This window comes from Zonotrichia leucophrys, chromosome 1 (genome assembly GCF_028769735.1).
Source record: "Zonotrichia leucophrys gambelii isolate GWCS_2022_RI chromosome 1, RI_Zleu_2.0, whole genome shotgun sequence".
Taxonomy (NCBI): Eukaryota; Metazoa; Chordata; class Aves; order Passeriformes; family Passerellidae; genus Zonotrichia; species Zonotrichia leucophrys.
In genome coordinates this window covers 54,074,519-54,089,381 of record NC_088169.1, presented here as the reverse complement: position 1 = coordinate 54,089,381, position 14,863 = coordinate 54,074,519, and the positions used below count along the sequence as shown (strand labels likewise).

At 35.5% G+C, this 14,863-nt stretch overlaps 1 protein-coding gene across 12 annotated transcripts in view; it reads right to left on the bottom strand.

Annotated features, from left to right (window-relative positions):
* The window catches only part of PCDH9 (protocadherin 9), a 680,886-nt gene that overhangs the window by 558,803 nt on the left and 107,220 nt on the right, over window positions 1-14,863 (bottom strand). For 6 of the 12 annotated variants that reach the window (XM_064713538.1, XM_064713565.1, XM_064713546.1 and 3 more), the window contains exon 3: window positions 11,943-12,041. The exons of 5 other annotated variants lie outside the window; for them this stretch is intronic. In XM_064713538.1, coding sequence (XP_064569608.1) covers window positions 11,943-12,041 — 99 coding nt within the window. The remainder of the gene's footprint in view (window positions 1-11,942; window positions 12,042-14,863) is intronic. One more of the 12 variants, XM_064713619.1, reaches the window with a different exon arrangement.

The window sequence follows — 14,863 nt, the reverse complement described above, 5'->3', positions numbered from 1 at the left end:
CTTCCTGGGCAAATGCTCCAAAAGAAAGATACACCACTTTATATTCTAAGTGCATTTTGAGTGAAACTGGCTGTGGTCACAATTGCTTGCACCTAAACTTACTGCTGATTCTGTATTCAGCGCCTTTGTAGAGCATCAGCTCAGACCAGCTACTCATAGATTTCAGCACGGGGATGTTTACTCTGTAAATCTAAATAGGATAAATAAGCTCTTCCAAGTTAGAAATGCTTAAAAAAAAAAAAAAGTCCTGACAAAATTCCTCTAGGCTCATTTGGAAATTTGAAAAAGGGAAATCTGCACCACCAAATGTCTAATTAAAATGAAAACCATGAAATATGTTAACAAGTGTGAGTAAAATGACTGCTGAACTGTTGAGAAGTTTATGATGGTATAGACATGCTTTCCAGGCTTATTGAAAGCCAGTCCAGATTGGAAGAACAGTTCATTATGGCGTAGTTAGATCTCTCTCAGATTTTCTTTCAGGGAAAAGAAAAGAAATAAGGTGTTCAGTTCCACAAACCAATGACAAGAACTAGCAGATATAATTGGCAGTGTCACCAGTGATTTCAGACCGACGATCTGGCTGGTTTGGGAATTGTGAGGCAGAGATTAGATAGAAGAAAAATTCAGTCAAAAAAAAAAGAAAAAAAGAAAGAAAGAAAGAAAGAAAGAAAGAAAGAATGAACAAAGAACAGGAAGCAAATGCATTAAAAGAAATATGGGTTTGTTTGGGGGGGGGGGCGGTTTGAGAATATTGAAGGAAAAAAAAAATAAAAGATTGCCTTAGATATGCAGAGGGCAGCAAAAAAGAAGAAAAGTTACAGTAAGGTTATGGTCCCAGTAGGCAGGAGGGATAGTGAAGCTGTAAATGGAGACAGAAGGGAGGCAGAGGAGAGGGACTGAGGGGAGAGATAAGAAATAGTTTATGTTACAACAAATATAAATGTCATGCACTTCTCTTCCCCCCTTTCAGCTTAACAAGTGTTCTGAACTACAAGAAACATGGATGATATCAGGAAGGTAAGGTCTTCCCAAGAGACTACTGACATAGCAGGATTATTTCTTTTACCTCTCCAGCAATGACAAGTGCACTTCTGTAAACAATGTTCTGCTCTTAAATCATCTAATTTATGCTTTAATAATTCAGAGGTTTCAGAAGATATTTATCCAAGAAATATTTACTACAGATGCTGAACTGAAAAATAAAAAACACAAAACCCCATGGAAAAACAAAGAAAGAAGCATTTTCACCTCCAAAGTTATGAATGGGAAGTAAACAGATACGTCATTTCAGATGTACTGCATGAGCATGTAAGAATGATACAAATATGTACCTATACAGACAACAAACATTTTTGCATTAGTTGAACATTTATGAATGTTCAAATGTATGCAAAAGCAGTTTAATCTGCCCTTTTCCCCTTCCTCTTTCACTCTAGCCTCAGTTCACATTCCTCCTGACCTGCAGGTGCTGGAGTTCATCTGAGCCCACAGCATATTTAGCTTGCTCAGCCAGAAGAAAAGTACTAACTACCTTTTTGCAGTATGGTTTGTTACCTGTGGACCTGGCAAGCAGCAACAGCTCACAGAAGAGCAGAGGGTGGGGACCTGAACCAGGGGGTGAGGGAGAAGATACTGCAAGGCAGATTGTGCTGGTTTGTCCTGTCAGGGACCCTCAGCAGAGGGGATTCTTTTCTGCGAGTATCAAATGTGTGTTTTCAGTTCTGTGCTTGCACAGTTTAACTCTGTTTTTCCCCATTATAATTTTTTTCAGTTACTCCAGAGTTGATCCGTATGTGCAAAGTACATTTATGCACCAGTAATATCATCATGGTTCTGTGCTGTGTTTCAAATAAAGGTGAAATGTGAAGGATATTACCAGGTAGTTCTCAGTTCTCAGAACTGTTGCTTTCCTTTTATTATTATTTCACAGATTCTTTTTCCTTTCTCTTCTTTCAAAATCCAATAGCACAATCAGTGTATAAAGTTAGTATTGTTGAAATGAACATTTCTGTGATGCTTTTTGTTATAGTGATAGTTTTCCTTTCACTGATGTTTTCTACTAAGAAAGCAGAGAAAAACAAACCCAGTTTTTAAACTGCACCATGTAAAAATCAATCAAGAAGACAATCATGTTTCCGATATTTTGAAAATGATATCACCTATATCAGGAATTATTGTGTACTTACTGTATACACAGAACCATCAGTCTTTCACTTAACTTTCAGGAGTTTCCCCCTCCCCAGCCCTTACAGCAGTTTTACCTTGGAGTAGTTCTGTTAACATCCTTGATGTACTGGGAAATTTATCAAGGTAAGATCATAGACAAGCATCATTCATTATGTTGCTTTATATAAGGGGGATATCATCTACCACTCAAAATATTTTTTCCTCAAATAATGCTGGTTCCTAAGTGTCATGTGAAAAAATGCAATCCACTAAAACTGAAGGGAAAGTACTGGAATCATGCAACATCATGCAAAACTGGCAGAGAAAAACTGGGACAGGAGGAAGTTATTTTGAATACTCTAATGACAGTCATCATTTGCAACACAAGTCTCTCCTGCCCATAGGAGACTTCATTTTTAAATACTAAGAAGCTCACTCATGGGAAAGATCTCTTCATTTCAACCATGCCTCTATGCTTCTCCAAGATTCCATGTTCATTCAAGCACAGCACAGCTGTGGCAGAAATGGGACTCGTTTTCTTTTAGGAATCTGTTGGGTCCTATGCCTGCTTAAAGTCAACTGTTGCTTACAAACCTATGCAGTGATACTCTAAATTTTTGAAAGAAATGCCATCCTTTAAAAAAAACACAGAGTCAAAGAACCTCATGAATACCGTATTGGTCATTCAGGATTATTACCGAAATATATCCAAATAGAAATTTCAGAATAAGGGAACTAGCATGTTCTAAATAAATGACAAATAATTCTAATTACCAGCCAAGTTACAACTTCCTACTGCACACAGAGGATGATCCTATCCAATGTATTCCTTCCCAGGGGACGGGGCCATGGGCACCTCAACAAAAGTTAGTCTTACAGACTAGAATTCTCCCACAGTTAATGGAAGCAGGTACCAAGATATTACATCCCTGGAATCCTAAATTCCTACTTGTTAAAGAGCTTATATGTCTGTATCCTGCCCTCTCCTAAAATATCACCTCCAAATTCAAAGAAATTTAATATCTTTTGCAAGACTTCAGACTACCTATTAAATTTAGTTATTGTCTACATCTATGCTGACATCTGAGAAAGAGTCAGACAGATTTCTCCCAGACACATTGTATACACCAAAGCATGCAGCAAAATTATTCTGTATTTAGTTCTTAAAGTTGATTATTTAAACTATATTAAATCCCTGTGAGTCGTAATTCATTTGGAAGGGAGTTAAGTTAAACCAAATCAAGGCAATTTGTATTTTGAATCAACATCTATATAAGGACTTAATTAGGTTTAAATAATCCACTTCAGATTCATTTTTACAGATTAATTCTGTAAATAAGCTTCCAGTGAACTAAATGTAGTTTCAGTAAATTATTACCAAAAAACTAATTCAGTTGCAAACAGGGACTATGTTTTGGTGTGTATTTTTTTGTTAAACTTTGACTATCAGGAAATATCACACAGAAAACATGGCACTAATCCATTTAAATGTCACTAGTTAACTGACTGGAGTTTTCTTTAATGAAGTAGATTTTTTTTGAAGTATTATTTATTTAAAATAATATATCAGAAGAACTGTCACAACAAAAGAAGGTGTATAAGTTTTTGCAGCAGATATATTTTTTTTTTTTCATTTTATGCTGTAAAATGCTATTTAGGCAATAAATGAGTAACATTATTGGACAACCCTGCACAGCAAAGGCCCTAATCCTTGTTAAAGTAGCAAAAGCCAAACCCAAAACAAAAATAAAGTTACACCTGGCTATTCTCAAGTAGACATATTTTGAATTTGAAGCTTTAATTTAAATTAATTTGATTTAAACTGAGTGTGCTAATATTTGGAGAAATCCATCAATTTTTATTTTTTTTAATTCACAGTTAATTTCCTTAAAAATAAGCAGTGTATCCAACTGAGGGAAAACAAAACAAAACAAAACAAAAACCTAAAGGTAAAGGAATGAGATTGAAAAGTTTCTCATGCATTTAAGAATTGTTTCTTTGTCTGCATGGGAGTATGATAACCTCACTCTTTTGGAAGCAGAAGAGAGTAATGAATGTGGCCTCTCTGTCCAGTTCTATCATAGCTTTCTAAGTTTAAGTTGAGGCAGTTCCTTTACCTCACTTTCCCAACATGTAAACTGTAGCTAACTACTGAATTTCTTTACAAAGTACACTCAGATTTGTGGTTGAAAAGCATTTAAGAAAGAGAGAATACTGTACTATTATTTTAGTAATAAGGATGAAACACTGACACAATCGTAGACCCAACAGATACGTATTCAAACTTCTAGCACAGGAAAAATCATGTAGAAGGATAAAAAGTGCAAACTGACATATTTAAAAGAGAAGCCTAAAATCATAAAACCTCTTACCTATCTGAAAAGCAATGAACCTAATACTACTTCTAGATTTCAGTAAAATGCATTACAGAAAAGCTTAAAATGGAGAGGGACCAGGGAGTTAAGGAAATTATGTTCCCATCACATGAATGGATGATAATTATATCAATACTACAGCATTCACCTCCAACTGAGTGCTTGGAAACGGATAAAACATTATAAACACAAAGGTCATTGCAGCCAAGAAATTAGGTGGATTCCCAAGATGGAGCCACTAAACACAAAAAAATCCCTCAGTAGTGAAATAAAGAGCTGTAACATAAATCTTCTCTCAAAATAATTGCCTTTGTTGCTGAGCTGGCTTTATTCAGATCTAACAACAGGCAGAATTATGTGTAAGGGGCGAAGGCTAGGACATCAGTGACATCAGTGTCTGTGAGGAGAGAGTTCAGCACTTTCCATCCTTCACCACCCCAAAAAAACTGTCAGACAAAGAAAATAAAATAATTAACCTGAACTCAAGAATATGGACTTGAATTAAGCAGTTAGCAGTAGTATAATGTGCATTATCACAGGTTTAGTGCTATGACCACACGTTTCTAATGACAAAGCCATAAGAGGATCTTTTACGTATATTTTTACCCAACAGAGCAGAGGTCTTCTTGGCTTACAATGGATTTTTGGAGCTTCTTCCTTAAATCTTAAAGCTGCTAAAAAAAAGTATTTTCCACATCATTTTATTCTACATTATTCTAATTTTTTCTTTATTTTCAAGAGACACTAACATCCTTATATTAATACTGCAAAACACAAATTCCTCTGGGAAGAAAGGAAGGCTATCATCACTGTGGTCCCTAGCCCATCAGCATCCATCATTACTTTTTACATTACTTGATGACTGAAGACTTTGAGGGCAGGGGATGCAGGCAGGAAAGTGGGAGTAAATACAGAGCTAAGGTTTAATTCCAAATTTATAGTAAAATTAACTTCCCTGATCTCCTGGCCCACAGCCACATGTCTTCTCTAGAGCTCAGGTGTGATTTGGCCTGGTTTGCCCTCTGTCTGACCTACACAAACAGTTTGTCTGAAGCTCAGTAAGGAACAAGCTTCAGCAGCATTGCAATTACTGACAAACACCCATAATATTTCTGCAATAAAAGCATGTTCTGCCATTTCCTCCTCCAGTATTTCAAAACAGTCTATTCCTCTTTCCAAGCATGTGTGCCATAATCTTTTGTCTGATCTGTGACCTGTGTACATTTCAAAAAAATATGCCAGTTTCGTCCTTTTTTCATGTCACTCAAAAGTGAAATATTTCTCTTTTTTTTTTCACATTTTTTCCCCCCTAAGCAGGAATCACTGAAGTTAGCTGACACAACCTATAGCTTGTCACACAAAGCAGAGGAAAAAGCATGAAGGGACCTGTTGTGAAAACAACAGGTCTATGTGGAACACAATCTAAGAAGCTGACACTGAAAACTGGATAACATTCATGCTTGCTGGTTGCAAACAGACAAGGAGAGAGACAAGTCTAAGGATGATAACTTAAAACACACTTAAACCTTTAATTTAGCTTCTTCTAAGACCAAAGGTTAAAAGTAAGTTTGACACGTTGTTCTAGTGCCTCTTCTCACCCTCGGGCAATAAACGAACCAATGAAATATAATAATGGGTCCCTCTGAGCCATGACACTGCATCCCATCAATTACATACCTCAGGAACATCAGATGTACTCTTATGGGGAATTTAAAATCACTAACACGTTTTAAAAAAATACAGCAGGCGTAATATTTTAAAGTGGTTTAATTTATTCTTATACGTTTATTTTCTTTAAGGATTTATTTGATTATCTATATACCATGAAGTATTTCTTTTCTTTCTAAATAATGCCTGTATGAAAATGTCTAAGTAAAAATATCTTGTATTCTCACAGCTGCTCTTATACTGTGTTCATAGGTTTTTTTCACTTCACTGCTTTCCTTAGGTCACAGGTCCTGCTGGAAATGAACTGTATATTTCTTTATAGTTTTGACTGTGAATATCTCACACTTACTTTGTATAAGAGCAAATAAAAATTCACTAAAGGACCACTTGAAAGTAAACTCCATGTGATTTCTGTATTAAGGAGATGAACTTGACTCTGATATTGATTTAATGACAATTAATACAGACTTTCCTTTAAAATTTTCAGTTGTATTATGCCAAGAAAATTTAGATGTATATCTCTTTGAACTAAATACACAACAATTCCTATGAATGCTAATGAAATACAGTAATGAACTACAATTCTTTCATGTTAGAGTGGTGTATAAACACCCTGAATTAAGCTACTAAACACACATAGGAATTAAGCATTATTATTCCTGGCATACAAATAAGGGAACAGGCACTGCAAGATTGGTTTGCAGAGTTTAATATGCCAGTTTCATTCCAGAATAGTGTGACGGCAAGTAGTAAGATTTAAACATGTGCTTAAAATTGAACATGCCCTAAACACCTTCCTGACTGAGTTCTAGGTGTGTGTCGGTGACAAAGCTCTAACACTAAATTTTGGCTGCCAGCCTTGAGCTCCCAGCCATTTGTGCAATGAAGGTAAAGCACTGGCTTAGTGTCTGTGAATGGTAAGCACAGATATTGTTCAGGAGGCAGCAAAAAGCATGAAAGGATAAAGTGTGGCTTATGAAAGTAAGCACCGTAGCTTCTATTTGGTTTTGAAAAACAGTAATTCAGATTTCATCCAAAATCGTGTTCTCTCCCTCTGTTCTACATTTGTCTCCCTATTCTTCCCCTTTCCTTTTATTCTCTTTAAAAGCTGCTAACATCAGCTGCTTCTTTGTGGATTTTTCTTTTTGCTTCATTGCCTACAAATTGCTCTAAGCTCTTCATTCCCTATGAACCTGTTCAGCTGGAGGAGAACAGCTGTACAGCAGGCTGTTCCTAGTACACCTCTGGAAGATGTATAGCAAAATGTTAACAAGACATACATATTGAAGTTTTTTGCCTTCTGAAGATTTGAGGGGCGATATATATTTACATATATTTAAACACGCGTGCATCTAAGCAAATATACAGTTGGGAAAAATTAATAATCATTATAATACAAGGTACATGTCTCCAGACAACAAAAAGTCTAAAATTCTCAGTCTCTGATTTACATCCCTGAGGGTGTCAGAGGATGTCTAACCATGTCAACTGGAGTGGAAAAACACTGCATGTCAGCAGAAGAAGGCCTGATTGCTATAAAACAAATGTCTTTTTAGTTCCTTGCTCCCTTAATCCTCTCCCCCACACAAGAGAAACGTTCACTCAACTGACTCTCATTCTTCAACTTCTTACTTAGGTTCCAAAGATAATGAGCTCCAGTATACATTTTACCTCAAAAGATAGATCTATTTTCAGAAAAAGCATGGCTGCTTTGTTTTTCTGGGTTTACTGAACTAATCAGAAGTACTAAGATGAGAGTCTTGATTACAAGTCTCTAAATAAAGGACAGACATCTGCAGAGTATGAGAGAGAATATGCAAAGAGGAACAGTGTTGAGTTTTGTTTGTAATTCTCCAAAAGAATGCTTCTATCTGAAGAGGTTTGACCCTGAGTTTCTGATAAAAAACTCAAAGAAGGAGTTGGAAAATTTGTTAAGTGTTTTGTATAAAGAATGGGATTCCTTTTCCCCAGACAGAGACCTGCTACTTCAAACACATAACATGCACAAGATCAATCATCATTTCTAGTGGTGATGTTACTGCTACGCTTTACAGGTCTCCATGAAAATTCTGGATAAAACAAACTACATTAAAGGTGTAACACCAATGACTGCAGTGGTGCTCTTAGGTTGCTTTAGAGGAGGTGGTTTCATGTTTTCCAGATATTTAAATATCTTCTTATATACTTCCTTAATAGAAGCTTTAGTTAGAACAATTGAAGCTTAAGCTAGCACAATATCATGATGGCCTTAGAAGATTTGGCAGAAAAAGAAGCATCATGGTTTTGGTGGGTTTTTTTAACAACTTTGTCTTGGAGAAACAAACATGATAGCAGTTACAATGAAAGATCCCAGCTGACATAAAAATTATTCAATTCTGATCCTCCAGCAATATCATAATACAGTTTTTTGAGCCCTTTTCTTTCCTTTTTTTTCCTGTTTTTCATTTTTTTCTCTAGTTTTGAGGCAGTGCTCCCCCACTGGCCTCTCCAGGCTGCCAAGGATAAGGGGAAGGAAGAGGAGGTATTTACGTATAAATATACTCCCCATACTAACTCCCCTTCATCCTGACATCAAAACACCTCAACCAGGACACTTCTGAGACAAGCATGGGACCTAAGTTGGCCTGGAGGCTCTGTAGAAAGCGAAGCATTATTTATCCTGCACTAGAAAATAGAATATTTTGAGGTCCTTATACACCCAGCAGATCCTAATGTGACAGACTTTACCCTGGCCAAAGTGTTCTTGGGTCTCAGACAAAGCCCTGCTGATTCTTGTCTGAAATGTTTAATGATGTTAGGATACTTGGAGAATCATAAAGGTCTCAAAGAGCATTAAAGTATTTTGGTATAGTCCACCAGTACTGGAAAATAGAGCATTTGTAAATTTGATGTTGTCAATGCTCACACATAGGAGATTACACTATAATCTGGAAATCAAATAAAAGCCCAGAGCAAACCCTTGATAAAACACAAAGTAATAACTATGGGATGGCTCATTAACCTCCAAAGTTCCTAAGAAGTTGGAGATCTCTGAAATGTCTGTCCTTCTGCAGTGCCTGCAAGCCCAATGTGAGATTTAATGAGTCCTTAGTATCAACACACAAAGAAAGCAATGTTCTCTCATTTAGGATTCATCTAGCTGTCTTTTTACCACTCTAAAATTACAGTTATACCAGAGACTTAACTGCAACTTTACAGAAGTGTTCACTTTCAGTAAAATTAATAAGACCATCAACTTTTTAACAGTTGAAAAATGGATGCTTTTATGCAGTATAGAGAAAAACTTACAAATTAAATTTATTCTAGGACCCATTTTTATCACTATTTTCTCCAAGAAAAATAAAATCAATAAGAAGAAGCATTTTTTAATGTGATCAGCAGATCTTAACACTTCAAAGGGCTAAGGTCTACTTCACTGAATTCTAGCTCATGACAAAAAAATCTTCTTAAGATGATGATTTATGCACTGATAATTCCAGACATAGCATGTTCAATATCTACTGTAACAGTAATTGTTCATACAGTTTGGTTTATTTTATTTCTTTCTCGGAATTATGTAGGAAAGTTACAATATCAAACTGAAACAAAAAAAAAAATGCAACAGACTCTAAAAGCAAAAAAACCAATTTGTTACATGAAAAAAAAAAATCTATTGGAAAGCAACTGCTGTGGGAATGGATGTTAGATGAACACCCTGTGAATGTAGGTGGAGAAGGACTGCAATCATTTCAGTCCTTCTCAAATACACTGAGCAAATGTTGCAGTCCTGATACTGTGGCCTAGATGGGCTCTTCCTAATTTCCAGGCTCAAGCTAAACCACTAAGCTGCCTCTCTCTAAATATGGCCAAAAAGGTCCAAAGAACTGGTTGGATTTATTTCATTTTCTTTGTAAAAATCTGTCTACAATTGTTCTCAATATTATGTTATCAAGAACATATTACTGCACGAAACAAAATGGAAGGTTTGTGTTGTAGTTTTTCATAAATTTCTTAGTCTTCAACAATTTCCTTTTTAAAAGTAAAAAATTTGAAATCAGAGGTTACTTGATACATTTGTGTATACAAAATTATTATTAATATCTGGAGCTTAAGGAAGATAAACAGGTAGAGAAAGACAGGAAAACGTAATTTTATTATGTAGGAATACTGGTTATTGAAATTAATGTGTTTGAGTCAGAAAACAATGTTTACACATGTACTGTGGCACATACTGGATACTTATCCCTTTAAAATTTTAGGTTTTATTTTGATTGCCAAGTAATTTTTTGTTCAGGTTCTACTGCAAGAACTAGGCTGACTCCAAAGCATGCTCTCTGCACCAAGTTTCAGCACTAGATAAATTATATGTATTTGCACAAACCTGCAATTTAATCATCAGATAACTGCAACAGAGTTTCATGGGTAATGACACACAGCCTAATAAAGACACATACGAGGTTTAAGAAGAATGGAGGGTATGGAAAAAGTCTTCTCCTGCTACACAGCCCCATATAACCAATGAAATCTATGATCTTATTTAGGTAGGCTATTTTCAGTTATCACAAGGTGGATAGGACTCCTGCCTCCACTCAATTTTAAGATTTAGTGGGAAAAAATACACATTGTCTGGAAGACAGTAAAACAATTTTGAAAGTATGACACCAATGGAAGGCTTAATTCAGTATGCTTTCTGGAATACAAAGTCATAAAATGAAACAGTTTTTAGTCGCTTGAGGTTTTGGATTTTTTTGGTTTTGTTTTTTTGGGGTTTTTTTTGCTTTGTTTGTCTGTAATTGGATGCTAGCCAAAACAGTATTTAATTAATAGAATGATGAAAGCTACAGATTATATACTCTAAGCATATGTTGTCAGCTCTTTTAGGTTTAGCTTGGGGAGACTGATTTCATCCTTGTGTTATGTGGGGCTGTGATAAGTTACTATTATCTACGCTCAGAATTACCTGTCTGATGATGCTAACAAATACCATGGATTTTAGGTGCCCAAGGCTATAACATTTCATGGGTATCACTTGCTGTGCTGCCTACAGCAAATTACCAACTGACATACCCAACCAAGCAAGAGCAAGCGGTTCATGGGATTCAAACAACAAAATTTAAAAAACAAATTAAAAAGCTCTGTTTACTGGCAATAACCTTATGCTATTTAGGTATTGCTAACTTGAAGGTATTTTTAATGTCTTGGACTACATTTACAGTCACCCTAAAGTCTTATATTTTCTATCCCTTAGAAAATACTGTATCTACACTTTAATCTATTGAAAACCCACAAATAATTCAGATATCTTTGCCATAATGCTTAGTTATCACAGGTTTAGCAAAATGTCTGACAGTGCTTACAGTACACTAACATCACTGACAATATGTATTACAACAAGTAAATTTTTTTTCTAAGTTGTCTGGTTACAAAACATATAGCAGAGTATTTCACAAGAGTATCTGATGATCTATGTCCTTTTACTTATAGATCCAACAAAATAAAGTTGATAAAGGCATCCTGAAGAATATATACTGCAAGTTGAAAGATTCAACTTAACCATATTATTTCACATTGTTTCCTTGCTACACACACACAGCAAAGCCAAATCTCTCCTCCAGCTCTGGAGTCTGCCTTGAAGTTCCTTAATGCAGGACTAACACATTTTCAGCACTGTAAATCTCAGTCTCCTGCAGCTAGATAGCTTCTCCTCCCCGTGACTAATAGTAAATATGAGTAGTAGTAGATAGTATTTACCATCACATTCAACACTCTTGTCCCACCTGAAGACAAAAGTATATCCGGAACCGTATTCTCCTGGTTGTCAACATTCCCAATCTTCGACTCATAGGCAGCCTGAAAATTGCACATAAAATGGTAAAACCTTATTCAGCTTCAGACTCATGAGAAAATTTTAAAGGCTCAGTGAAAATTCCCTATCTGACTGCTCTCTTAAGTGCTTTAAACCATCTTCAGCCATTCCCATGTGTCCTGTCCCAGGGAGAATATCTGCTAAGCATTTATTTTTTAAAATTTCACCAGGAGTAGACCTAAAGAGATTATATTAAAGAAAAACAGTTATGGGATTTAAGCAAGTCAAAGAGAATAAGTCCAAGTTAATCCTGAAAGAGCTTAGATTGTGATATTAATGTTCTTCTTGTTCGATTAATTTTAACATATCCATGTTAATATCATGCTTCATGATGCTTTCATGTCTCACAGTAGAACAGGCAAGACTGAAAATTTCTAAATGCAATAAATCTTTTCCAGAATATAAAAGGTCCCCTTTTAGTAGGCTAGAGAATCAGAAACATTCACACCATCAAATCCTCTGACTGACTGATGATGCCAAAGTGATTTCCAATTGCCGAAGTGTTCACTTCCATTGTGTGTGAATAATGAGGGGCTGAATGTGTCACTCCACAAACAAAACTGTCAAGTCTCTTCAGTTTGACTTTCCCTGGTTTAGGCTTGAATGCTTTTTTCTTTTTTTTCTTTTCTTCAGTTTAAATAATGTGTATTTATTAGTATAAGAGTTTTCAGGAATACCAGCAATCCAATTTTTGGTATGAACACGAACACAGGAAGGTCAATGAAAAAAAAAATTCCCTTCTGTGGAAATTTAAACTGGCCTACTGGGAGGACAAAACATAATTAAAATAACTGCACCCTGCACTAATCAAACTGAATCTATTCAAAGTGACTAAGAGGAGGACAAAGAAAAGTGTTGTACTGCTATCCAACAGAAGAAAAAAAGTTCCTAACAGATGTGAAGGCCAAAGCATTTAATGTCTTCTTTGCATGTTTTAATTAGAAAGGTCAACAATGAGAAGGGGACAAGGATAATTAATACAAAAAACAAAAGAATGATTTCAATTAAAAAATACAGACAGAAAAGGTTACAGAGTACTTAAGTAAATTAGTTTTCAGACCAGATGTGCCCAATGAACTTCCTCCTAGGGTACTTAGAGAATTGGTAAAGCCATCTCAGAACCATCAGGAAAGCAATCTGGGGAGCACACATGAGGTATCAATAAAACCAAAAAAGCAAACACATAATATTCATCTTTCAAAAAAGTGGAAACTTAGAAATAACAATTTTTTCTGTCACCTACTAAGTCCTAGAAAAGCTCTGGAACAAATAAACCATATGATTTTTAAGTAGCTCTCAATATGAAAAGCACATAAGAAGGGTCAAAAATCAGTTAAGAATTAGTCAATCATTTAAGAACAAATCTAGTCGGAATTCAGTGTCTCTACAAAATAGTAACAGACCTTGTGGAGAAGTGAGTTGCAAGCAAGGTCATTTATGTTCATACCCTTTGCCTCATAGAAAATCCTCCTGCATATAAAAAAATGGAAAATTTGTCTGAGTGCTAATAGTATTGTGTGGGTTCAAAACTGATTAGGCAACTGTACACAAAGTGCAAGCATGATTGTGCTGTTGCTTAAAGTTATCTTTTACATTTTTTTCCCCTCTAACAGGCTTGTTTGAAGTTTTAACAAAAAAGCTGTGAAGAGAGTGCTTATTGCACTTAAAGACTACACATAAATACTGGACCTGCCAGTGTGTTGAAAGGTCAGCCAGAATGCAAATTTCTGAAGGGCTTGAGCAAATCTAGATATCACAACTGTGTAGGCAAAAGTTTCTCAGAGAAGGATCTAGAGATCCAATCTCAATCCAATCTGGAAATCAATCAAAAGTGTAGTTCTGTTGCAAGAAACACACCTTGGATATGTAAAACTGAAAAATACCTGCACAATACAAAAGATAAATCTTCTTTGCTCCAGCTTTTGGGAAAACTCAAGATGAATTGTTTCTATCCTGTTTGGGGCAGCTCAAAGAGAAGGAAATGAATAGGAAAAAGTCAAAAGGAAAACCATCATGAATCTCACCAAGAAGGAAACGTTTGAGATTTAAAAACACGTGATTGTTAAAGCTTTAAGAAGAGGAGGCTGAAGATAAAGACGATAGCAATCTTTTAATGTATAAAAGGTAGATCTAAAGAGGAATGTCTTATCTGTGATAAAGAATAAGTGAAATTCAGTTGTGCCAAGATGCTGAAAAGATTTCTAACAGTTAGAAATTACTGCAACACTAAAACAGATTATTAAGAAAGCCTTGGAATTCCCACAGTTGGGTGTCTTTAAGAAAAAAAAAAATCTATCAGGAACAACCTAGGTAACCTAATCCTGCCTTGGAAGGGACTGGATCATCAACTATATTATTTTCCCTTTTTTTTTTTTTTTTCAGTTCAAACAGAAGAGAACTTTAAAAAGAGAAATTCTTGTATTTTCTTACACACAGTCTAGCAGAAATACCATACTTTTAAGAACTACTATAAATCATTTCTGCAGAGACAAGCTTTCACCTCTGTAATGCCAGAGGTAGCTATCTATATCTGAAATTATAGAATTCTAGAATTCCTTGCTACTTTCTCAACCATTACTTGATCAGACCATTTGTTTCCAGACTGGACAATAAATCAGGTTCAGACAGATTCAAATTTCACTGAAAAATTGCCGGAGTGATTTGAATATGGTATTTTAAAGCTCATGCATACAGTTTGAATACAAAACTCAAAAATGAATATAGGAAATTCAGCTATGAAAGTAGAAATGTCTGCAAAAACTGATGTTATAAAAATACTTGCACAGAGAATGATGTGATAATGAGC